Source organism: Glandiceps talaboti, chromosome 18 (genome assembly GCF_964340395.1).
Source record: "Glandiceps talaboti chromosome 18, keGlaTala1.1, whole genome shotgun sequence".
Lineage (NCBI taxonomy): Eukaryota > Metazoa > Hemichordata > Enteropneusta > Spengelidae > Glandiceps > Glandiceps talaboti.
Window position 1 is genome coordinate 2,692,036 of NC_135566.1, and position 27,809 is coordinate 2,719,844.

General features: G+C 33.7%; 1 protein-coding gene across 1 annotated transcript in view; it reads left to right on the forward strand.

The window, feature by feature from the left end:
• Positions 1 to 23,884, forward strand: part of LOC144449605 (sedoheptulokinase-like) — a 55,493-nt gene extending 31,609 nt beyond the window's left edge. Inside the window, exons 2-3 of the mRNA XM_078140171.1 lie at positions 21,968 to 22,143; positions 23,289 to 23,884. Of these exons, the coding sequence (XP_077996297.1) occupies positions 21,968 to 22,143; positions 23,289 to 23,884 (772 nt within the window). The remainder of the gene's footprint in view (positions 1 to 21,967; positions 22,144 to 23,288) is intronic.
• The last annotated feature ends 3,925 nt before the right edge of the window (positions 23,885 to 27,809 follow it).

The window sequence follows — 27,809 nt, forward strand, 5'->3', positions numbered from 1 at the left end:
CTTTTTTATACATATATTTTTTTTATATGTGAGTGTCTAGTTCAGGTAGTTATGTTTTCTGTTATGTTTTCTGTGTTATTGGTTTCTTCTCATCAGATGTACATCCATTACAGATTGGAAGAACAGTTTTATATTGTTTTTTTAAAGTTGATGTCAGTTTTCACATCCACTCTTTCTTGCGAGACTTCACAGTTTTCACCATTTCATTATATTTGTTCGAATATATAAAAAAAGTGTAGGGTTGGCAGTGAAAAACTAGGTGGGAATCGGATAACCGGAACCACAATTTTTTTTTGTTAGGCCAAATACAGGTGAACCAGTTTTACTAGCGAGTTCAAACATATATTGAAGTAACACTGCATCTAAGCATGTCATTTGTTATATACTGGTATATGATAAAGAGGTACTATAATCCAGTGAAGCCCTACAGCTATGGATTTCAAACTTCATTATTCTTATAAAACACAATATCATATTTCCCAGTCATATTAACCTTTACAACAGATATGAGAATAATAGGAGACTAAAATGCTATATTATAATAATGATATATTTCATTTGAATTAAATCTAACCTCCAATTGCAATCTTATATTTTGCTTTTGGAAACTTAAGTTAAGGAAAGTACAAGGGCAACCCTGTGTATTTTTGTGTTTCCCATCATAACATTTTTGAATAATGGGTGGGTGGGTGGATGGGTGGGTGGGTGGATGGATGGATAGGTGGGTGGGTGGGTGTGTGGGTGGGTGGATGGGTGGGTAGGTAGGTAGGTAGGTGGGTGGGTGGTTGGTTGATGGGTTGGTTGGTTGGTTATAAATGAAGAAAGAAAAATGAAGGATAGTGACTCGATCTGTCTGTGTCTGTGTCTGTATCTGTATCTGTATCTGTATCTGCATGTGTCTGCCTGTCTATGTATGTATGTATGTATGTATGTATGTATGTATGTATGTATGTATGTATGTATGTAATGTAATGTATGTCTTTCTGTGTGGCTGTCTGTCTGTCTGTCTGTCTGTCTGTCTGTCTGTACATTTAAATTCATCATACTTTGAACAGTCTGGATGTTTCCAACATATAACAGTTGAAGTTAAAACTATGAAGATTTCATTCTGACAGAAATGTCAAACATGGCACCATCTTGACTTATTAATTTCAGTGATGTTGATCTATCCATATAGAGGGAGTTGTTATTTTAGTGTAAACAAAATTGAGATAAATATGAGGTAGTATGAAAAACCAAGAAAAAAGTATTGCTGTCCTTTAATAGCTGTAGTATATACTATACCTATACAAGCCTTTTTTGACTTGATAAATTCAACCAAAACTTCACCAAAACCTATTCAATAATGATAACTAATGTTAACTCCTGACACACAGCATTTAGAAATACTCTCGCAGTACAAATTTGACTCATCTAAACACTCAAGTTTACAAAAAAAAATTCAGACTAGGATAGAAATTGACTTTACAACATAAACAATTTGACTACTATACTCAACAAAATCTAATGAAGGATAAGATGACACATGCTTGAATTCAATGGCATTGAGTATTTCAATTTGTTCTTGTCATCAATGACATATTATTACTGGCATCACTTAATACAGTCATACAGTCACACAGCACGAATCTATAGTTTTGAACGTGACAAACAAGTATCACTCCTGAAGGCTATCGTAATTTATCTAATGTTAGGTGCACTGATGCATGTATTCCACAACTTGCAGCTCTTTGATTTTTGTCAGAGCTGGAATTGTCCTTTTAAATTATTGATTATCGACCAAAACGACGGTTATGTTTTTAACATCAAATTATCATTAAACTGCAGGTATGCCTTTAAATTTAGCTTCACTAGCTGCAACTGGGATAATGTTTAATAAAATTTAAAACATTGTGTTTTGATCATGTAGTCTGGATTTGTAATGTGTGTGATTATAGAGAGATGAATGAAAGCTAATACTTACAGGCTTAGCATCTGGTAAAATTTGACTAAAAAGTAATATTAGTATTACATTAATCTACCAAAAATGTTAAAATTGCTATAATACAAATCTGTTCCGAAAATTTCAAAGTACTGTTACATTGTCAAATAACATGTAAATCTTCAATACATTCGTCATACTTTTCAGGACTTTATACTAGAATGGTTAAAGTCCATGTAGCTCTCAAGTTTTACTATTTTGCCATATATTTTTTACCCTTTGAAAAATACATCAAACCTTACATGAAATGTTGTTCAATCATTTTGATGAGTTGAATTTGTAAACTTCTCAATTAACCATTGATGCTACATTGGCTTGATGGCCATATGTAATGATTCATGAATTGGATGATTTAATCTTTGTCTAAACATTGAGTAAATTTGTAAGCTGTTTACTGGTAGCAATTGGTTTGATTACTATCATATATATGATCGTAATTGTGCTCGGTGAGTACAACATTATTTCATGAGCCGAAAATAAGGGAAAACATTGACATTTTCAAAAATATTGTGACAACTGTCCCCTGAGTTACTATGCCAGTGGGCTTGTTTGGTTTAGTGGTTTTTCAAATTATACACAAAAGACTGTATGTCTCATGTCAGATGTTGTCTAATGCTAAAGGTGAAGTTGAACAATCAGTGACAGCAATGTATGGACTGATTATTGTCAATCGTGTGCATCCATCTGTACCAAATAAATGTAACCTTAGAAGGTCAGACCAGGCTAATCAAATTGGAGTTCAATGTTTGACACACACACTATGAAGTCATGCTGAAGACATTGTACAGATGACTTGAGACAGTAGTTAGCCATGAGAACCTACAGATGTTTATACGTCTTCAATTTATATTCTTAATATGTGTTATATTATTGCGAAAAGTGGAAATTGAATGCAGGGTGTTTTTTATCCATGGGAACTGAGTTGAAATAATGTAAACTGTATGTTTTTTATTTGTCATATTGTTCCAATTCAGTATATGTAATAAAACATATGATTTACCTCTGTGGGGTGTTCCCCTTTGTTTATATAATAATCATATTTCAGTATTTTTCCAACTTTACACTAAGATTCTGTCAATAATAATCTAAAAATATGTTTTTTATGGACTGAGGTTATATGGCAACTAATTAAGGGCCTGACTTTAGGAGGGTCGCGAGTTGATGTACTACCAAGGTCCGCAAAACCCATATCCGGGCTGTAAAGGTTTTATCATATACCCCTTGTAATGGCACAGAAACATCATTTGAATCACATATGGAATAGTTCTTATTCCATTTTCACCTAATAGTTTTATATATAGTTCAAGTATATGCAATTTAGATAGATCAATTAATTCTGCATATTCTATGTTTTGACAACATCCTATACTTTTGTACAAATCAAATGTAATTATAGCATTACTAAGGTTCCTCTCAACATCTGTGTTAGAAAGACCTTAGTATATCTTTTGTCTAGCCCTGAAAACTATTCCAGGGATGTGTAATTAATACAAAACTATGTTGCTGCAATGTGAGTATTACTTATGCTTAGTTAGGTTACTAACTTTGTATTGCAATAATGTATATCTTGATGTTGTTTTGTGGTAGCTTTATAAGGTCATAAGTAATAACTCGCTGTTTAAACTTACATAATGAACCAAATACTGATGATGATTGCCCCATATGCAAAATGCATTAATTTGGTTTATATCATTCAGATATTAACCATGACTTCAAGGCCGTTTCTGATTTGACAGAGTTGTTCGCCAAAATAAACAAGTATATAAAGCCAGCCTACAGTGAGAGCACACAAACTATTTTCTCATTTCTGCAAATGTATTATTCATAATTGTCTGCCCAATGAAGTTTCAAAGGAATAATCGTTATTGGAAGAGTTATTGATGATTGAAGTAATGAAGTCTAACATTTATGACATACAAATAGAATATAATGAGAAAAATGAGCCTGTGTCTGTATGTGAAGATGAAATCAAGAGGAGTAGTCTGAACAGTTTAATAGAGAGGAAATAATTGTATCACGCTTGTTAAAAGACAAAGATTGATGTTTAATAGCCTGAGAGAAAGATCTTTTAAACCATTTCTGAGAATTAGTAGAGACATCTTTTTTAAACTTCTCAAGCATGTGCATGTGTATGCTCTATATAAATTAAATAAATGGCAAGATAGTTGGACAAATAGACTTGGAGATGTAGATTGATTGATTGATTGATTGATCGATCTATTGATTGATTGATTGATTGATTGATTGATTGGTCAATTGCGTGTACAGACAAATAGGTATAGGTAGACAAGTAAGGTAGACATACAGATAAGTAAGTTAAAGGAGGTAGTGATGTTGATCTGTTTGTACATAGATCAACAGAGACAAGGACAGACGAACAGACAGACAGACACCTCTGCTAGACAGATGTACATGTATATTCAATGAGCCAGTGGAGTTGCCATCATTGGCATATTTCAATGAAAAATACCGGTCCATTACATTTTAAAATTGTATTGAATTATTTAATAACATAAATCATTGACAATTTATGTATCCAGGTATTAAAACTCGGACGACTAAAATATGTTATAATATTAAAAGTGAATGCAATGATTTCACTCAAAAATTAATTTAATAACACCCACAAAAGAGTAATTAACGTTGTAGACAGTGTTCTATTAAAAGCATATGAACAGTGTATAGTTATAAAAGACTTGGAAGGTTTAATAATGTCACATCTTTTTTTGATGTATGTAGACACATTATAATGCAAATGTCCATTTGTGTCGAAAGACTTTTTCATTTCTGTATGCTGCAGTCAATCTAACAATCACATAATAATCATTTTGATAATTGAAGCATAATGTCATTAGCATTATTGGATATGTAGTTTGTTACTTTTTAATACTCTTTCTCCCAACTTATAGTTGTATACAAACAAATACCCCCTAGGGACAAAGAGGTTTAACTTAAGTTGTATACAAACTAATACCCCCTAGGGAGAAAGAGGTTTAACTTAAGTTGTGTACAAACAAATACCTCCGAGGGAGAAAGAGGTTTAACTTAAGTTGTGTACAAACAAATACCTCCGAGGGAGAAAGTCGGACTAACATGTACTTAAGTTATAAATGAATTGATGGAGATATGAATAAAGATCCACATAAAGCTATCATTAATAAAATATACTTGTTCAGGGACAGATTACTGAAGAGAAAGATGTTTTATATGTTAATTTCACAAATATGTTTGATTTGGCAGACTTTTATATTAATATTTTCCATGATTATATCTCATTGTGATGTCCAATTTTAATTTTATGAAATATTATGTGTTACTATAATTTGGGCATGACTACATAATAATTATGTTAATACCTGCTGTATATCATGACAACCAGTAACCAAATGATATCAGTTACAGTGAAAATTAAAGTCTACAAAATCAGCAGTCTTAAGTTTACAGTTATAGGAGAGAATCTAATAGACTTTCTGGTCATGAAGAACACTTGTATGGTTTTCACCCTGGAAGATCGCACAGGACAGAATTTATTGGAAAACAGAGTTGACATGTTTTTGTGGATAGTTGATTTTACTACTTAGACATAAAAATTTTCAGTTGCGTGCATGTTTTTAAAGTGGGTATATGGATATATGGATAACAAATGGGTATTTATATTGGATAATTTAATTCTTCAGAGAACTCTATGTTTAAATTTGTACTTGGAAAGACAATGTGAAATAGCATCAACCAAGTCCTTGTTTGATACTAAATACAAAAAGCTGCAAACTGTAAAGTATACTACATATTTTCATCTTGTGTAGTATGGATGTTCAAGGTTAGACATTCATCTTGTACAGTGAAGAGAGTTTGGTTTTGACATAACTGCATGCAGTCATTAATTTACAATTAGTTTGATTTTTAAAGTTACCATATTGTTTTCAGTGGACAGCAGTAAGTTGGACTTGTAAAGTCAGTGTTAAACATCTTACTAGCAATTCTTAAACTTGCAGATAATTACTGTGATGGACTCATTAAAGTACATATTTCATAGCAAATTTATATAAAACTCGCATTCATTTTTCTACCATTTTCCAAACTTATAAATTGCCGATGAATTTAGATCTTCTTGAATACTTAAGTTTTATGACCAGTGTGCCCTCTAAGCCAATTTGACGTGCCACTGACGCACACAATATCTAGTGACGCACCAAAATTTAGTGTTCCCCTATCTCTTACTATGTGGTGACTCACAAGAAATACCAGTTTTTCTCATTTTGACTCACAACAACAAAATTTGGCTATAATTAGAGGGCTCACTGGTACTACTGACAAAGTAATATGACTGAACTCCACGTCCTTGCTTTAGGATATATTTTATCTCAATTTATCTCATTTGCATAGCCAACAGTGAAAATCCCGGTTTTTATTTCTGACTGTACATCAACATACACAGTGATACATATGTAATAATTATGATTATTTCATTCATGATTGTTAATTAATACTGAGCACTTAGAGAGTTCCAAGTGTAACTATGGCTGGGTCCTTGCTGTTTAAGTTCTTGGCTAAACAGTATTTAATATTACATGTAATGCACATAGCCAGGCTTACTATTCATTTATTCATACAACAAGATAGCGCAGGACCAAGTAATATAAACATAAACTAAACCAAACAATAGATATAAACATCAGGTGTTGTTATTTCTAAACATGATTCAAGTTTCATTATTTATTGGACAGTTGGAAGTGGGACTAATATTAGTTTTTCTGTACAAACAATATGATTGATCTGTTTGGTAAATCAACATTCAAGGGACTCTGACTTAGCTGTTGGGTTACGTTTTACGTTTCAATCTATCGTGTATAGTAAGATTTTCCAATATATCTCATGGAGATGATTGATAACTTATATATGAATAAACTAAATGTGATATTAAACTAGGAATACAATACAGGAAATAATACAGAAGAACTCCAAGTATCACACTGTGCTGAGTACCAGTTTGCCTTGCAATGTCTCACTGTGCTGAGTACCAGTCTGCTTGCAATGTCTCACACTGTGCCAAGTACCAGTCTGCGTGCACTGTCTCTCAGTTTGCGTGCAATGTCGTGTTGTAAACATATAAATGTACAGTTGATTAGCAGGCTTTCAATAAGGTTTTCTTTTATCCTGACTTTAAAAGGCCCCAGTAGCTGTATTAAACTATTCACTAGTTTTCGTTGACTTTTGCTCATTGGAAACAATCCATGCTGTCTGAGTAGCTGAATTACTTCGTTAACTCATCATTGATGGTACAGTTTACACTGACTTGATGTCAGTATGTAAATAGTCATGAATTGGATACAGACACGATGAAATGTTGTCAACAAACTGCAAATGTCTGTGATGTTGGTAGTATTACATCACTCAACAATATGCAAACCACAGTCATTACAATGACAATAAAAACAAAGTTGTGAAAAAATCACTTTTAAATTACTGCTGCTTTAATGTCTATAAACTATACTAGCATCAGAGTTCCAATATTTCAAATGTACTGATTCAGTAAGTCAATTTCATAATGAATATTTTGTATTATAACAGTATATATAGTTTAGTAAGCTTTCACATGTATTGACTAATCCAATACCTTTGAATTCATAGCTGTGTTCTTACATTTATTGATCTTCAATAGTGCTCTGAAAGTTTCCAAGCAAAAATTAGTCAGAACACAAAACAAATGTGTAGAATTGAGACCATCCTACTCAGAGTTTCTCTTTTGTAATTGAAGAATGATATGCCGTAAACTGAATTTTCTTTATTAAATTACAGCCATAAAGATTTCATTTTAATATTTCTAAACAGATCTATGAAAAAAATTAATATTAAACTTGCTATATACAACAAATCAAATGAAAATGAAGTTTTAAATGTAAATGTATTGTGAGGGGAATATATTTCTTGTAGAATGTGTTTTCCTCTAACGTTATCAAACACGTTTTTGTCAAAGGATAGGCTTATAAATAAGTTAATGATCTACTTTATTTATACAAACAGTTGTGTGAATAATTTATTACTTCTATAACAATACACAATTATTTTGATGACATGTTTAGACAGGCGTAGGTAATTTATTGGAAAACAAATTAAAATGATAGTTTTCAGTTGAAAAATGGCTTGAATTGATGATGAATTTGTATATGGTAAATTGATATTAATGAGGAACATTGCCATAACTGCCAGAATAGGAAGGAATGTTTTCAGTATATCACACTTAATTTTTATTTCGTGAATACTTCCAGGAATTTATATACATACATTCCTAGTCCGGGTAATTTAAAGGTACATGCTCTTAAAGATGACTGGGATACCTGTGAATGACTTGATACATGTAATTACCAGCTGCACAAGCTGGCTTAATAATCTTTTATACTCCAGTGAAAATACTCACTTAAAACCTCCATTAAACTGACTAGTATAATATTAATGTCATTGCTTCTATTGTCTTCTGGCATGGTTAGAACAGTTGATCACACAGTGTGATTTCCTCGACATTTTTTATATATAATAAATTACGTCATTGGATCATTTATAAGGTATATCGGAATACAAGGTTGAGTCAGTCAATTGCAAATGATAGATAAGTATGTTTCGGTAATTTAGAATATGACATTAAGTACCTCTTGTGTGTACTCCAAAACTTATGTCTAAAAACGTATTACTCAACTTGTGTCCATGTAAAGTACAAGTCTGTAACTCGGGATCCATATTGACTAAAGTCAAACTGAATGTACATAATGCATAACAGACTTATTAGCACAACTGAACTGAGGTTCAGTAGTGCTATAGGGATCGCCCGGCGTCTGTCTGTTTGTCGGTATATTTTTGAAGAATTAACTGACATAATCTAGGTAAATGACTTCATCAGTATGCCGAAAGATCAGTAACAAAGACATCAGTTGCATTTTCTGAGTTTTTAGAGTTCCATGGTGTCATTTTTACATCAAATTGAATATCTGGTTTGAGCTCTAACAGTTGCCTATAGGCACAATTTAACAAGTTTGAGTGGTTGAAATGAAAGTAAATACCAAGAACCTTTAAAGTTACAGATTTTACCCCTGATAATGATAGCATATTAGAAATTAAAGGTATCCTAAATGTTACCTTAACAATTGAGATATTCAAAAGTACTGAATAATATGGAAATAGAAGCTAATGACTTCAGGCATTAATCTGAATTTTTGTTCCAACACCTAAAATAGATTTTTACTCTCTAGGCTATTTATCATAGAAATAACAATAATTCGATATCTTAATCGACATTATGAATATACACGTGTGCTACACATGTATTACAAAAGTACATTTGTAAGTTAAGCCTTTAGAATGATGTAAAATGCAATTGCTGGTATCAAAAATTATACTCTAACCCATACAATGTAAAATGGATAAATATATAAATAACTTTTTGCTTCATTTTCCTAAATTCCATTCTCGCAGCATCTAACTTTATTTGTAACTCATAAAATGCATCAAGATAGTTGAATCTGATATACAGCCTCTTTTCTATAGATAGAAAAAAGTAGGTGATGAAATAAAAGATTTGATAGGATCAGCATTCAGAATTGCTGTAAAACATAGGTTATATCCCTGTGTTAATGACGTCATCAAGGTCTTAACAATTACGCTTGATGGTTGTGTATCTGTTCATTAATGGAATCAATAAACTTTATTATAAGACAAGGATAAAACATTAATTATAGACTAATCAATCTACTTGTGGTCCTGAGGACAATAAACATATTCAAAGAAAAGAATGACTCATTTACTTACAAAGTTTCAAGTAATTGCAGAATATGAAAGAGATCTAAAACAACTGACATATTAAGGAAAAGAAAACTATAAGCATAGCAAACCCTACATAACATTATTTTGTGTAGTGTCTATGGATTAATAAGTTTAAGATTATCAGTGCAGTTGCTGTACTCCTAAGTTTTTCTCAAGGGAATACAAATACTAATTAAGTCTTTTTTATGTTAAAGCTAAATTCCTTCTTTTAATACTGACCTTCTGTCTGAGTTACACAATTGCTAGAGGTCATACAAACTTATTAACACAAGGCCATGTTTACATAAAAACCTTTCTCAAACAAATTAGATTTCAACTTTGTCCATCAACCAATTCCCTCGAGTTTATGTAATCTTGTGTTGAAGCCAGCTGAGTCTGACTCATTACTTTTTTTTGTGATCATAACATTAATGACCAAATGTACAATGTATTACTCCATTCTAGTCCACTGAGGTCTTAACAAATCTTTTTCACTGACAATATGTCATCTGTGAAAACTTGATACTTTGGCCCCATAAGTAGTGTAATTTTTTATAATTGTTTGCAATTTTACGTTACTTTTTGCCTGTTGAAAGTTTAATCGTTCTGATTTGCTGACTGTATTACTGATTTATTGTCCTTTTGGTTTTTAGGTACAGATAATTATTTGTCTGTCAACAAATAGTCAAATTTTGATGCTATAATTCATTTAATACATGTCCTTTTGAAGCAAAGCTAGGGAACACAGTACCGGTAGATGTGATGAGAGGAGCTAGTACAATTGATGACTTTTTCTTAGTTATTCTGTTGATTGTAGTACTATCTTTTTATTATAGACTAACATTGAAGAAGTCAAATGACAGGTCATTTGACAAAAGTTAGAAGGATGACTTATAATCCCCTCCTCAATTTCTCATAAACGCTATTCATGCATTTAATAATATATTAAAGATTTTTCACTCTGATGTCAGCAGTTGTACTTGTGAAATTTCATCCAAACCATCTATACCAATGATTTGGCAGGCTACATGTACCGGTATTTACAAATTTCCAATGTTATCAGATGCTGATGTGAACAATGTTAAGTCACTGTACATCAACTATGTAGCAGTATATCACTGTATAGAAAGGTGTAACTTCATTCCCATTTCATGAGATCCAGTCAGGAATGTGAAATTTCACCTTCCATGTGAATGAAGACAGTAGCAATATATAATTTCACATTCATTAGCTATCGTGTGTACTTTTAACCTAACCATGTACACTAATGAATTGCTAATGATGTGTATAATTGTTTTGAGACTGGATAGCTTAGAGGCAAGGAGATTTCAATGTCATGCTGATCTACACTTTACTGGTATATGCATATGATGAAATCCCCATGACTTGTATACAGACTCAAGGTTGAACCAAAAGGTTCCTTGAATCAACATTGTCTTGAATATAAGATAGAACAAATGTATTAGTTTTCAGAACCATGATCAAATCTACATGGCATACATTTTCCATCAGTCAGAGCTTTTATATCTCAAAACAAATGCATGCAGTAGTGTAGAATATGGTGTACGTCCATCCACTCAGTGTTGGTGATAGAAAATGTATGGAATTTGTTCCTCACCGGAAAATTAAGCTAAATCCATAGACACAACATATTAGCTTGAAGGCAAAGTATTTCTATTGTACATAATATTAATTTAAAGTGTCATTTCTGGGTTTTTTTTTATTATGTTGTCATTTGTAACGATTATAGTTATAGTTGTTTTATTTGCAGTGTCACTTGTAACCATGCATAATTACAGCAATGTTTAAAACCTGTACTTCTATAATTAGTCTAGTTCCTATACAGTATCATTATGATTCATACCTTCACTCATACAGTATAGTCAAGACCCTGGCAAAAAGTGTTAATTATGGTTCAACCCCATACTGAGTGAAGCTCTAATTTAAGCACATGTCACTAGTAATAATGGACTGTCATCACCGTTCATTAAATATTAATTTGGTACAACTGTTTTGACGATGTGCAATGTCTAACGAGGACTCCACTGCCAATCTGTTTAAATCACGTGGGGACGCAAAAACATAATCATGTTTATATCAACGCTGCAGGAGAGAGCACAGGAATGATTGAGGGAATATTACCTGACGGTGGTTGTGGTTAGGGTACCGTTAGAAACCACATGCATAGTCTGGTCATCCAGACTTTTCTATAATTTGAGGGTTTTTTCAGTGTGAAATATATACATATAATATATATTTCTGTATATTATGGTATGCGTAGTGAAAAAAGGTAAAACGTACGTTTAGGTAGATTTATTCAAACCAACAGTAATTTCAAAGTCTCTGGTTTTATCTGTCATATACATGTGACCATATGTATAGTTTACTTAAAACAGCAATCCCATTGGATTATCAGTGTAACATCAATCATAACTTTAAGATCACTGTTCTTCTGTCATCCTTTATTTTTAAAGCAGATATATAAAATTTAATAACGTTCTAATGAATTTAGAGAGTCTTTTAATATGAAGCCATCTGTTATGTCAGTGTTGACATTAGGATTACTATATGTCAGAACCAGCCATAAAGTTGATTAATGTCCGAGCAGTATCACAGAGAGTGAATTCCAAATACTTTATTTTTATCTGTTTGGTGCAAGTATACTGTAGGGAACAATAAAGTTGTAGAATTACATGTATATATGTATCTATTGGTTTTTGATGACCACAACATGTACAATCAGTTGTAGGTAATATGCAGGTGAAATAATTCAATTCCAGAAAGAAATCATGTGTTTCAAATCCATAGATTATTTTATTTTAATTGTTTGTACTATTTTAATACATATTAATTTTACCTTTTTGGTTTTGATATAGAATAGTAAGTATATGATAGAGTAACGTATCAGGTACTGACTTGTGATGACTAGAATTCGGTGTAATAACATTAGAGATTTAGATTATTTTGACATTCTCAATTCTTGTGTTTTTAATAACCATAATACATCATTTTCATGGGTTCGTAATAATTAAATTGAACGATATAATTTGATTATAATTACACATCAGATGCAGAAGACATTTTGTTTTAATCCAGAAGTTGTGTTTCGTATAATTTCTTTTGTAAAGTGAGTCCAAGATACAGGTTACGTGCCCTGCTAGAGTTGAAAAAAGTGTTCTTATACATAAACCTTGTGTGTTTAATGAAAGATGATTCCTGTCTTCCTGCCCACCCACTGGTTTTATCGAGCCACCTAGTGTGCTAGCACACTGTCTACAAGCAGCCATGTCAGTTTTCCTTGCTGATTCCCAACATTTAGATTCTTTGACAATTTCCATGTATATGCTCGGTTTGCTGTTTCTTGTCATATCACATAGTATGCTGTCTGAAGGCAACCATATCAGTTTCCTAGCTGATCCCAACATCTGTGTGTCAGTATTTCTTGCTGATTCCTAACGTTTGTCAGTCTTTGCCCATCAAATAATGCGTTCATGTCATCGCATATTAATATGACATAAGGTTTTTTTCTTTAGGGCATTTGCCACATTTTCTCTTTGATAGGAGACATACAGAATGCTTAAAATCTCCAATATCCTGAAACATTTTTAAAGGCCGTGACCAAATGTCAAAATGCCCCTGGGTATATAAAAGAAACACACGACAGCCATTGGACTTTTGAACCTTTGACTGCCTTTTTGTATATAAATGTTAAAGGCATGTTCAAAAATGTTCCATTTAAAAGCTAGGATTTTTTCTGTACCCATTACAGCTATACAATTATATTTGCTTTAGGAAACAACATCATTTTGGGCAGACTGTTTGATTGGATGAGATGATATGTCATGTCATCATTGAAAAAAGCATCTGAATCAAAGATAAATAAATACAAATTGTTGACATCAAATTCTAAAATATTCACAGAGGAATATCATATTATTTCGATCAGTTTTAGTTTTACAAGGTTATAGTGAGTCTGATTGCAGAGCACAGACTTGGGAATGCCAAGTGCTTGAAGCCATCAAATTAAATATTCATAAGGTATGTACCTAATGTTTAAAGTACGCATATGCCAAGGATGAAAAGTCAAAGATGTACATAGTAGTCAATGCCAATGTAACTATGGTGAAATATTTCCCACTCTGGTAATGGAGCCTTTATTTGGTTATTTACTATTAGATAGGCACAAACCAAATCTGTTGTTCTTTTAGTTCTTCCACAAGTGGGTTTTCTATTTTGTGAAATTATTTGGTACATTATTATTATCTTTGCTAAAACTTTACTTGAGCAGGTTTATTGTGAGAGTCAGGTGACTGCATGCATATACTCAAAGAAACCACAACCAGTCATACTAACTTGATCACTGTGTTCTTTGCATTTTATTTCATTTCTATTGTGTGATGTTAAACCCTAAGTATTTTTTGCTTGTCAGGGTTGGGAAATGCTAGTAACAGAACTCTGATCTCTTTATTTACAAATACTGTGACTTCCATAATGTATTTATTTACTGTGTAATGTAATATGAAGCTCTCAACATCATTATGTATGTACTCATAGTAAAGGTCACAACCTTTTTTTCATGTACCTCATGGTGGCAATTTGGTTAACACTGTGTGCTCTTTTAGCGATACTGGAAAGTTGAAATTACAACCTTTGATCACTTTCCTGATAGTACCGATACATATACATGAGGATTTGAAATCTCTTTTTTAGTTTGTCAAATCTTTTTCCCAATGGACACATGATGTATAATGTGGATGGTGTTATTGTTGGTTAGTAATACTGAAATTGATGTCCCTTGACGACTGCAATGCAGCATTGACGCACACTTGGAGATTGTCAATTGTGGCAATTGTTCCACTTAGAGAATTGCCTGATATATGTGTATGGAACCATATATTCTTTGTACAGTTGTAAAGTTTAAGTTTTCATAAACCATCTACTCTGGAGTAAATGGGATGTACAACTAACAGCAACACCAAAGACTATTAAATGGAATATCCACACGTGTAGGATTCATTTGTGTCTAACCTCTGATGTATATAAATACAGAGAATCAAAACCAGCTATATATATCTACCTTTAAATGGGGCATCCTTACCCGTATACAGTGCTTTTAAAATGTTCAATGACGTAGCTCAGTTGATTTACAATCTTGATAATGATTCCATTACATTACATACCACAAGTGATAAGAAACTTGTACAACTCCCTAGATAAAAACTTAATGTACAACAATAATTGTAAGTCTAGTTCCGGTACAAATTGAAGTTTGCTCCATTTGACCATATATTGTGTGATCTTCGGGAAAGAATATACAAAGGAAGATTTTGAAAAAAGATAAAGTACGTATCATGTTTCCCGTATGTAGAAAAGTGACATTTCAAAGCTATTGAAATCCTACAGTAATCTGAGGTCTTACTTGAAAGGGGAACATGGATAAAGGATATAAAGCCAGTTTTGTAATCGGTAGTCTTACATGTCTGGTGATTTTATCATTTTACTTCAAGTATTATAGACAGTATTTCTTTACAAAACACTACAAGCTTGCATTAAGTCAGAGCATTCCCAAAGTGCTATTGCTATATGAAATGTACCATACTTCATCTTATTAATGCTTCACTTTGTGCAATCAAGTAGAACATCTGGGTATCACTATCTCTTTATGCAAATTTCCGGTTTAACAATAGCGCACGGAGTTCGATTATAGAGATCCATTGGTGAGTTCTCATATTCCACTTTGTACTATAGTAGAGAATTATGCCTTAAATGCTACCTTCCTAATCGTATTTCCAGTGATCCTGAAAAGCTTTTAGGCCAGACTAAAATAAAATGTTGTTTCTCAGTGTAGTTTACAGTCCAGGCATAGTTCCGTATTTAGACAAGAGCTGTCCATATTCTAACAATACCATATTTAGAAGTTCCATATTCCATATATGGACACATATTCCATATTTGGATAAGGATTCCACATTTGGACAAGGATCTCCAATATTCAAACATGATACCATATTTGGAAGTTCCATATATGGACAAGGATTTTGTGTAGTTCATCTTTCAAAAGCAGCTCTAAGAATTTGTAGTTTAAATATTAACAATCAAAAGACAAGAAATTAATTTGACTTAATAACAGCATATTAAATTAAGATGTGGATGAAAAGAAACTTTTAAGAAAATGATAGTTTTTCATCCCTTTAATCAAGTAATTTCCTATATTTAGACATTCTTAACAAAAGTGTGAATGTGTGAATTGATGAAAAGGTTTATAACAAGTCACCCAGTCAATAATAAGAGTTAGTGCTGCAATCTACAATGTTAGGAACTTCCAAAGTCATCAAAGCATGTCCTGAAGGATAGTATTTCTAATGAAGCATATTCTGTCTTTTTATATATTTTCCTTTTAACCATTATGTACCATGATTGTCGTACAATGCCCCTGGAAATGACACATTAATGGCATACGAGAGACATTTAAAAGTAAATTGTTCTAACGGAAATAATAACGTTCATGCTATACTGCCTAGCAATGAAGTTAATTCCAATTAATTCCAATCAGTTAAATGTATCGTAATTGTAAAAATGTGACGGACATACGTGAGACCACAATTTATCATCAAAGTATTAATTTACATGATGTATTCAATGAAGAGCAATGAAGGAGAGTTAATAATTATCATCGTTCGCACAAAATGTCAAACCAATCACATCACAGCTCAAAATGATAAAATTATATACAAAGACAGACATACATACATACATACATACACACACACACACACACATACATACATACATATGTATGTATGTATGTACATATCATGACTTAGCAATTTGTCCGTTTTACAAGGACCTTCATAAAGAAATGTTACCAAGGTGTTTTTGTTTAAACCTTTCCTATGATAAGTTAATTTTACTTTTGAATTCAGATAATATAACTTATCTAAATAATTTAGCTTCATTTATTTATTTTGCAATGAAAAATAGAGATGAATTTCCCTCTATGAACTGAAACGTTTGTATTATTGTTTGCTCTTTGAGCCTGTCGCCTTATTGTGCTGAAATAAACTGATTGATTGATGTATGTACATACATACGTATACGTATGTATGTATGTACGTACATGCACACAGACACACACATACACACACATACATACATACATACTTACATACGTACAGGCAGACAGACACAGACACAGACAAACAGACAGGACTACACAATTTAATTTGATGATGTAGAAGTAGTTGTACAGGATACTCAAAGCAATTGTATTAAAGAAGGTAATTGTAAAGTAACTTAATCTGTACATTTTAATTTTTCATGAAAACTAACATGATCAAGAAAAAGAACATGATGACTTTTCATACCTACATAATTGGTTAAAATTATCTCTTTTTTCTCAGGTTTGTTATTATAGGAAATTGCAATATACATAGTAAGTAATTACTTCACATGAAATGTGCATATTATCAATTTGTTTATAAATGTTATGTTTGTATAGACATACATGTATATAGCGCGATGTAATGGAAGACATTAGTATAACTTAGATAGACTAGAAACTTGGAAATTGAGAGGTTGGGTTTTTTCAGATATCTAGGTACCTCAGAAGTAATTAGGCCATATTATTATAGTTCCACAGTCACAGTGACTTCAAGTGGACGTCCCTTGTTATATTTTCTATAAGAGCTGTACCTGTTATTATACGTATAAGACTCAACATATTTTGGAAGTTTTAATAATTTCCAGGTGAAACCAATTTTCAGAGTAAAAACCACCAAAGAACAGAAGGTACTTTGTAATGAATGAAGTTAATGATATGTAGCCGGTAAGAGAGATGTCAGAATCCTTTGAATTGCACCGTACCCTATTTCTGACATTTGCCTATAACTTAGATTAGACAACTGAAAAATCCTTGACAACCATTCTAGACTTTACCTCGTTATCAACCTTATTAAAATTCTAGATAAAGACAAGTCTAGAATTTGAGGAAAATAGAATCATTTATCAAGATTTTCTCACAACTTTGTAATTCTGTATGGAATAAAAGGAACACTTTGAAACATTATGTCGTAAATAAAGTGATGATAATAAATTACAACATTTTATAGATCATAAAATGTAAAATGTATAATAAATTTTAGATCTGGAACACATTTGTATAGATGGAGTGATAAATATAACTTAAAACCTTACTGTCCTGCACACTAAATATACATTATGAAAGTACTGGGTTTCTTTGTAGCAACTAAGTAGCAGAAAAATTGTCCGTCTCTCAACAGTGGCACACTTTCACAAATTAAGATATCTGATCAGTGATAATGGTTTAAATCCATAATCTCCCAAATTCTCCTAATTGATGAGGAAGGGATTAATTGGATCAGTGGATAATCCATCTATAATTGGCATCGTGAAAGATGCATGATTTAGTAGATTTCAAATACAATCAGTTGTCTGGGGATTGTCACGATTCACAGTGGCATTCATTGCTGACTGGTTTTATGGCTGGTTTCACTGGGATTTGACTGATACACTGTCCCCAGACTTTTATAGACTTCTAGGGTTTCTAATGTCTGCTTTATTTTATACCTATAGTAACATCTGTGTAAGGAAAGCCATAAACATTTATTATCTGTCTTTCTGTTGTAGGAAAACAATAAAGAGTGGTATAATAAATTATTGTACAACTCGGTGCCAGGCCTAGATGTTCACTTGATAAATAACATGAATAGATACTTTTTAGATGAAAATGGAGCTTTTACTCCAAACTTTATTGAACAACTAACTATGTCTGGGTAATGTTTCAAATCTTTCATGATACCTGGACTTGACTTAAGTACCTGTAACATGTAGCCAGGAATCCACGCAGATTGGGATTTTAAATTTTGCTTTCCAATTACTTTGGAAAACCAAATTTAAAATCAAAATCCACATGGATTCCAGGCTAAGTGACGTGAAGACGGTAGTTTAATGGGGGGGGGGGGGGGGGGGGGGGGGGTGTTGTCAATCAAAGTTGGTGGTACTATGTGCATTGGCTTGCTGTCCATGTGTAAACAGTTGTGAAAGAACATGTTCTCATTTGTTAACAAATCAACATTTGTAGGATATTGGTAAGTAAGTGTACACTATATCAGTATTATTTTATGACAACAAAAAAACAGAAAATATAAGATCAAGGGAACTTTCGTGAAAAAAAGACACTTCCAGTTATATGTTCTGGGATTATGTGTGTTTCTGTTTACAGCTGACTTCAAACGCCTACATCATACTATGATATATCAACAGTTTTTACCATGTGTGTGTACTCACTTTTGATAACTATATTAAATATATAGCCATAACAATTGTGATTTCCAAATATATACAATACAAACCTCATTACTAACTTTTTGCAAAGTCAGTTTTTTCCAATGTTGGCCATAAAATGTAATATTTATGAAATAATTTATAAATAAGTATCATATCTGCTAGAAACATATGGTGTTGTGTGACACTGATGCATTGGTTTTGCACTTTTGTTCATTAAATTGCTCATAAAATTTTGATGAAACTGCTGTAGTCGTATTACAGATTATATAGAATATGAACCTAGGATTTTAGGCAGACAATACAGGATGTATTTGTAACTATGTTATTTCGATATCTAGCAAGTAATTATAAATGTATCATTGTTTTTAATAACATTTTTTTATTATCATATTCATAAAATAAAGGTGATTTTGTTCATATTGTCATAAAACTGGCAGTAAAATGTCCTCCTTAGTATTCTATAGGCATATTGATAGCATTATTGCCATCAATGAAGTATGCTATAGTCTCATGCACACTATTAAAAATGTTTCAGGACATGAATGTGTATTACTGTATGTATTCCGATAAGTCGATGTCAGCTTTCCATATCCAAGCTAAGGTATTAGGAATTGTGTATTGAGATAAAAATTCTCTGTACAGACAGTCTTTTGTATATGTAGTGTGTGTGTGTGTGTGTAGGGGAGGGGGTATGTGGGGTGAGTGGATGGCTGGATGGATGTATATTTGTATGGTTGTAATTACAATACAATACAATACAATACAATGTAATGTTGAATGGATGCATCCCATGCGACCATCAGATGAAGCGTAAATTAAGTTGGAGCTATGTAGATCAAAGATGCGTGCATGGGGCATTAATGAAACAATACATAGGTGGTTGAATTGGTAAAAAAAATGGTTGATTGCATTTGGTTTAGATATTTCTGTACGTACCTGATTTTTAAAAAACAAAAACAAATGACACATATGATACCTGATATGCAATTTGTATATTTTAAAAAAATGTTAACTTTAATATCAGTAACACCAATTGGACAATTCTCTTGGCTATTTCAATTTTAAATTGCAAAATTATATATAATATAAGTCTTGAATTTCATGTGAAATCAAATGATTGCTGCATATTATGGTGAGCATACAGTTTCAAGTGAGATTTTCATGATTAGTATACAGATCAAGTGACTTAGACTGGCTAAGAAGGGTAGGCTGAGTACAAGCAGGTGTAACCACGATGCAATACAGAATGAAATGAGAGGAAAGTCAAAGTATCTGACCTGGAAAATAAGACAAATGTGTACCTGTCTGACCTGATACCCTTTACAATCTAGTCCATAATCTCATCAAAAAAATGCAATATTCATCTGTCAATTGTCAAACTGATAATCTCGTGAACAAAATGGCTTTTACAAATTAAAAGAACTCAACATTGGTCTCAATTGTATGAAGAAACTGGTTACCATGGCAACTGAAAGTAGTGCAATATATCATTTGCATCTTTATGAAACATTGTCAAATGCTTTACTTGATGTCAAAGGTCAAAGGTCAATTTAGTGCACCTCATTTTGTTCATTTACATTCCTCAGTGTATGCCAAGCACCTGAGGTTTTAAATCAGTGAACTCACAATCACTATCTCTAGGGACCATGACAAAAGAAACCAGTGCAATACGAACTATTCATTAAAACACTTGACAAGAAAAAAAATATGCCTCCTGTGGATTGAAAAGAGAAAGCCTGTAGCATGTCAGCTGTAACTTCCGTTACTTTATGGGGACTGGCAAGTAATCAGTACTGGACTGATCCAATGTATTTGAAAGCAGCAGATGTATAATTCTTCTAGGATTTCTCTTCTGCATTAGAGAAACTTATTTCTATAAAATTTGAAGCTGCTTTTCCTTTACATTATTTCACATTACAAGCACTTCGAGATGGTGATCAGTCATCATTATATTTCAGTTTTACTTGACTTCCTTCATCTAAGAAAACTCTCAGTGGTTTGCAATCTCTTTCTCAATACACCATAGATATCTTTGTCTTATAGCTCATAAATTATCGTACATTTTCAGAATTGATTTTTCTGTTACTATTTGAAGCTATTTTGTAATGAAATAAAGACAAACAATCTCCATTCTTGGCTATATAAGTGTCAGCTGTACTTCAACAAGGACTTTATTGTATACCACAGCATTTTTCCTTGTAGTTGTCATTGAGGGCGCTATACTAACTAGAGCCTTTCACATCATACTTCTATAGAGGTATACACATTGTGCAATTGTATTCCCAGGCACGTAGACAAGGGTCAAGGGCTGGTAGGCATAAAAAATTGTTGGATACTCAGCAACTTCATGCTGACTACCTTTTCAGAAATTTGAGTTAGTACAAAAATTCTTTGTTTCTCAACCACTATCATTGACAGGCAGATTCACGAGTTTCTTTAGTATTACCACCTACTTTTCCATTTTTACTTTTTACTTTTAAAATTATCTACATGTGCACTTTTATGAGCACTTTTTCTAGGTCGGGACCTTTACATACCTGACATGCTGATTTCTCCACAGTTTTAGAGTTTCTCAACACACAATTTGTAAATCAAACTGATTATTTTCAAAGGCAAAGGACTATGGGATTATCATAACAGTTTTGAAATACATAAACTTTGTGATTGGAAGGATAAAGCCTACAATGGTCAGGGCTAGGGTATAACCAAGACAAGGCTATTTGTAACTACAAACAATTTGACAGATTGTTTATAGTGGTGATACTACTTGTCCCATGATGCACCAGTCAAGATGATAAAATTGTATGTTTCTGTTCCTTTGAGTGGATTTTATGAATCAATCAACACGACACAACATCGTCTGATTTAATTACTGTGTTCTTAATTTAGTCTTACAGAAGCTGGCTTCCCAGTACATCTTTTACCAGATGTTAAGGCACCTGGTGCAGTGGCAGGACAACTAGACTCTGCCTGGTATGGTATTCAGCAGGGTATACCAGTAGGTGTGGCCTTAGGAGATATGCAGTGCTCCATTCTACCAAGTTTACAATCTGAAAGTGATGCAGGTAGGTCAAGTTAAAAAGAACCTTATAGGTGTCTGGTATTCAGCAGGGTATACCAGTAGGCATAGCTTAGCAGACATCCATTCTACCGTATTTACTATCTGGAAGCGCTGTAGGTAGGTTATCAAGTTAAAAAGAACCTCATAGGTGTCTATGGTATTCTGCAGGGTATACCAGTAGGTGTGGCCTTTGAGAGACTCCATTCTACCAAGCTTACTATCTGAATGTGATGCAGGTGTACGATTAAAAAGACTATTTGATATTCAGCAGGGTTTTCCTTTTGTAAGAGACGCACAGTGGGTCTGAGACATGTGCAGTGCTTGATTGTGACTGAGACCCATCATTTTATATATGAAGATGACGTGTCCTGGTCTACAATGAGGTGTTGTGTCCTGGTCTACATCAAGGTGATGTGTCCTGGTCTACATCGAGGTGACATGTCCTGGTTTGCATCGAGGTGACGTGTCCTGGTCTACATCGAGGTGACGTGTCCTGGTCTACATCGAGGTGACATGTCCTGGTCTACATCGAGGTGACATGTCCTGGTCTACATCAAGGTGACGTGTCCTGGTCTACATCGAGGTGACGTGTCCTGGTCTACATTGAGGTTATATGTCCAGGGTCTACATCGAGGTAACATGTCCTGGTCTACATCGAGGTGACATATCCTGGTCTACATCGAGGTGACATGTCCTGGTCTACATCAAGGTGACATGTCCTGGTCTACATCGAGGTGACATGTCCTGGTCTACATCGAGGTGACATGTCCTGGTCTACATCGAGGTGACGTGTCCTGGTCTACATCGAGGTGACATGTCCTGGTCTACATCGAGGTGACGTGTTCTGGTCTACATCGAGGTGACGTGTCCTGGTCTACATCAAGGTTACGTGTCCAGGGTCTACACCAAGGTGACGTGTCCTGGTCTACACCCAAGTTACATTCAATTTATGATAGCTTAAAAGAACCTTGTAAAAAATATTGATAGTTTACAGCAAAAATTTAAAAAACTTTATGGCAGAGATCAGCCCTCATACATCTACTGTTTCTGTTATCAACTTTCCTCACATACATGTAGTGTCAATTTGGATACATTGTTGTAATATGTACCCATGGTAACCATCCATAAACTTCTGTTGTTTTCTTACAGTGCTCAACATAAGTACATCGGCACAACTGTCATTCAAGATGCCACATAGGTTTATTCCTCCTCATCCACAACCAGGGTCAGCAGTGGAGTACTTCCCGTATTTCCATGGTCGTTACTTAGCAGTCGCTGCTGCCCTCAGTGGCGGTAATGTCCTCGCTATGCTTGTTAAGATGTTACAACAATGGACCCATGATCTTGGTCATGGTATCCCTCAACAAGACATCTATAACAAGTTATTATCCAGTGCCCAAGACACAAAGGACTGTGATTTAGTGATTTCGCCAACTATATTTGGTGAGCGACATGTACCGAATCAACGTGCATCTGTTATGAACATTACAGCTGAGAATGTTGGTCTCGGACACCTAGGGCGGGCAGTGTGCCGTGGAATCATATCAAATCTGTATAACATGATGCCTAGAGAGTTTTTAGTAGAATCAGGTGTGAATAGAATCATTGGTAGTGGTAGTGCATTGATTAGGAATAAAGTCCTACAGGAAGAAATAGAAGCTTTATTTCAGTTACCGGTGATTTACGGACAAGGTGGTGATGCTGCAGTCGGTGCGGCTTTATCACAGACTCTTAAAACAAACTGATTGACTGGTTATCATGTCAGACAGAATTATAGTCAATTCTTAACAGTATTTCAAATCAACTGTGTCTGTCTGTCTGTCTGTGTGTGTGTGTGTGTGTGTGTGTGTGTACCTGTGTTACAGATCTTTACTTAATATACAATTCAATATTATCTCCAAAGGCCTTTTTCTGATATTATTGCGGCAAGTCAGCTTGCAGCTAACTATTAAAGATAGACAAAACTATTAAAATTATTGCTGTGTAATTTGGTAGATTACTTAAGCGGGTGATAGCCTTCCTTAAGCAGACATTGTCATCCTGTAATCAAGATGGAGAAAACACTGGAAGACCCCAAAATCTAAACAGGAAGATCATGAAAGGCTTCAAAAAAAAATGCCGGTTGCTATCTGAAATGCTGCCCAACTGTGAATTCACCAGATATGTCCTGTAATAGCTATTATCAACATGTTGCCACAATATTATTAGCTTGTGTCTATCTTAGTTAGCTGACACCTGACTTTCCACAGTCATAAATGAATGATTACATTTAGATGGACTGGTAGAGATATACAACATGTGACAATTTCAATCATATACGGTAGTCTGCTGTCACATCATGCAAATATTTTGTGAACTTTTTCAAAAGAATTTTCAGATTTTTCTTTGTTTTTGTTTTTGAGAAATTACCCCTTTCCTGCTGACAGTCAACTTCACCAGACATTGCCAAAACTGTGTGTGTCATCCTTTTATTTTTTTAAAAAAAGTGTTTGATACTAAAAACGGGGGAGAAGTCTTTGAAGTCTGGTACATGATATGACATTTTAACCTTCTTTGAGCCGTGTTAGCATCCTCAAGCAAGGACCCAGGTTGTATGTCTGTTGGTTGATTGATTGTTGGCGCTGTCATTGTTAACTTCAGGGGTATTTCTGTTATTTGCAGTGGGTAGTTATATTGGATGACTGAGGTTTTCATCTACTCTGACTGCTTCACCATGGTGTGTAATGCCACACACCCTAGTCAAGAGATTATCTTCAAAGAAGGCCATGAGACGTTGATACAGGTCTTCTGGGTTTTCATCTGTTTGTAACTTGATCTTGCTGAGGTCTAGGAAATGGGCTCCGGTAGATTGAAAGCCTTTAATTTTCTGCCAAATGTCATTTAGGGAAGTAGAGTGTTTGATGATTAAGTTTCTGGATATAACGGAGCAGTAGTTAGCAATTTGGCCAAGCATTAGCTCGAGTTGGCTGTTTTTCTAGACGTTTCAGAGACAGACTTAACGTCATCACGTAATCCTCTGTTTGGATTGGTAGCTGATTTCAGTTCCCATGTAAAGCCGTCCTTTAGGAATGGTGCGAAGTTAGGTTCTGTTTCCAGTTTTCGAAAGATGTAATGTTTCCGCTTTGGTCAGTTGCCATTGCTTTGGTGCCTGTGGCGTGGACATGATGTCACGTGTACTAGCTATGATGTAGTATGGGTGTATGAGTGGGGTGGCTTAGCTGTTTGACAAGCCTACTATCCAATCAAGTGATTGACTATGTTGTACGGGTGATCGGACTGTCTGATGCTTCTTGTAGTTGAAGATTTACTAGCGGTCGTGGATTCTAAATGCTGCCACCACGGTAATAATGACACTCCAATTCTGTACGATCGAACCTTTAATGGTGGATAAGGCAGGAAGTACAAAACAATAGGAAACAAATAACGAACAAGTGGGTAAAGGTCAAAGTGGATTGAAACATGTAACGTTGTGTTGCCGATTAAACAATCTATGGAGCACATGTAAAACAAAGTTGGCTGTCAATTAGAAATGTATAATATCCCAGACTTCAAAGACAGTAGTAACAATGTGTTACATTACTTGTATTTTAGTTTTGGCAATGCTTCTTGTGGAATTTTTTTTACTTATTGTGTGGATATAACTATAGTATGAATCATTTGATGGCTATGCTTATAACAAGAATATTGTATGCATTTGTGTTTCAAAAGGAATGTTACAGATTTTGAATATATTAATTATGATCACAAATTTTATCATTATTGTAGACAGCAAATTGAAATTACACCTCACCCAGTCTGATAAAAAAAAATTTGATGGAGAAGAAACCTTGATTAGATTTTAGTTACCATATTTCATGTCGATTGTACTGTACTTGTCCTTTTCAATTCTCTTTTGTTTATCTCTTGGATGACCCCCAAAGAAATATGCCAGTACACACGCTACACTACACATAAAGAAAAGAGACATGTCAGTACAGTAAACAGAAAGTACATGCCTTGATTCTCTTTGATCAGATATTAAATAACTTGACTCCTCACCTAGCAGTGTTGACGGGTGAAAATAAGTGGTATTCAGTTTATCACTCATAATACACTTGTGTTGAGAATGTTTTCAACTGGTTCAGTAAGCCACACTCAAAAAGCTTTTATCAAACAATTGTATATTAATTTGCATAATTGCATTTCAATTATCACATGCACACTTCACATGTATCACTCCTATGTTCATCTCTGCTGTGCATGTTCATTTACATAATGACTCATTTGAATAATGTCGTGTAATCATGTTATTTGGTGTACACGTACATAATGACTTCATTTGAACAACGTCATGGTTGTAATCTAGTTATTGGGTGTGCATTTACATAATGACTTCATTTGAATAACATCATGGTCGTAACCGGGTTATTGGGTGTACATTTACATAATGACGTACTTCATTTGAATAACGTCATGGTAACGTAACCAGGTTATTGGTCTCAAATTACCGATTACTGTAGTTATCGATGATATGAGAGGTAAACAGAGTACCCATGTACTAGTACCAGTGAAACAAGCTAATCAATTTCTGACTGCCATCTTGTTTTTCACTATAATTATAGTTTTCTATATACCTAGAATTGCACCTGAGGCAAAATAAAAATATTATGTTTGTTTCCGATAACATGACTTCAGAAATAATTTATTTTAAATTTAAAAACAAACAAAAACAATCTACTTCGACCCCCAAAATATGAATAAGATACTCGTCGATCACAATACTTCCGTTATACATCTAAGTTAAGTAGACAAACATGTTATGCAGATTGTACTTTTATCATCTAAAAAGACCTGGTTTCCCTCTGAAATACAATTTTTTTTTCAAAAAGTGACTACAGATGAGGCAAAGGCATGAAGGTGTACACAGACATACAAGTAAATTGTTACCATTTTACCATTTTGAATGCAAAAAATGTTTAGGATCAGGGGCTTAAACTAGGGTCAGTCAGGTTATTGGAAACACTAATTTTTTATTTGGCCTTTATTAACAGAGGGGAAACAAATTTCCCCAGAGGTTTAAATTAAAGTGACAGTTGGTCCTACTTTGATATGAAATGGCTTCACTGCAATGTGGTGCTTTCCTTCAATGTATAACATAACAGTATGTATGCATAATTGAATAAAATATCGTGTGTTTACCTGAAAAAGTGACAATTTTTACCTAAGCTTGTTATTGCATGGTTTTCCGTGGAGGATTATTTTCTCACGGAATATGGTGTCCCTTTCAGAATTTCTAACAATGCTTTTCCTTTTATAAATGAATTTCTTTTAAGTCTCCTTTGTTCTTACCTCATTTGTGTATCCATTCATTTATTAATGTGATGTTATCAGTATCACTGGGGCAATGTGCAAGTCTGTTTTTCTGTCTCTCTGTCTGTTTTAGTGAACCGAGTATATACTGAGAACAGATACATAATACAATTCTATATTATGTACTTTATTCATTTATAATGCTAGTTTCATCAAATGATAAATGTTTTCAAAAACTGAAATAAAATACTTCTCCAAATTCTCCAGTAAGGTACTGAGACGAGCCAAATACAGGCACCCGGGGGCGTGACACCCGCAAGCTTTCCGCAACAATTCCCCGACCAGACCTGTGCATGCCCTCATGCACAAAAGGTCGATAAG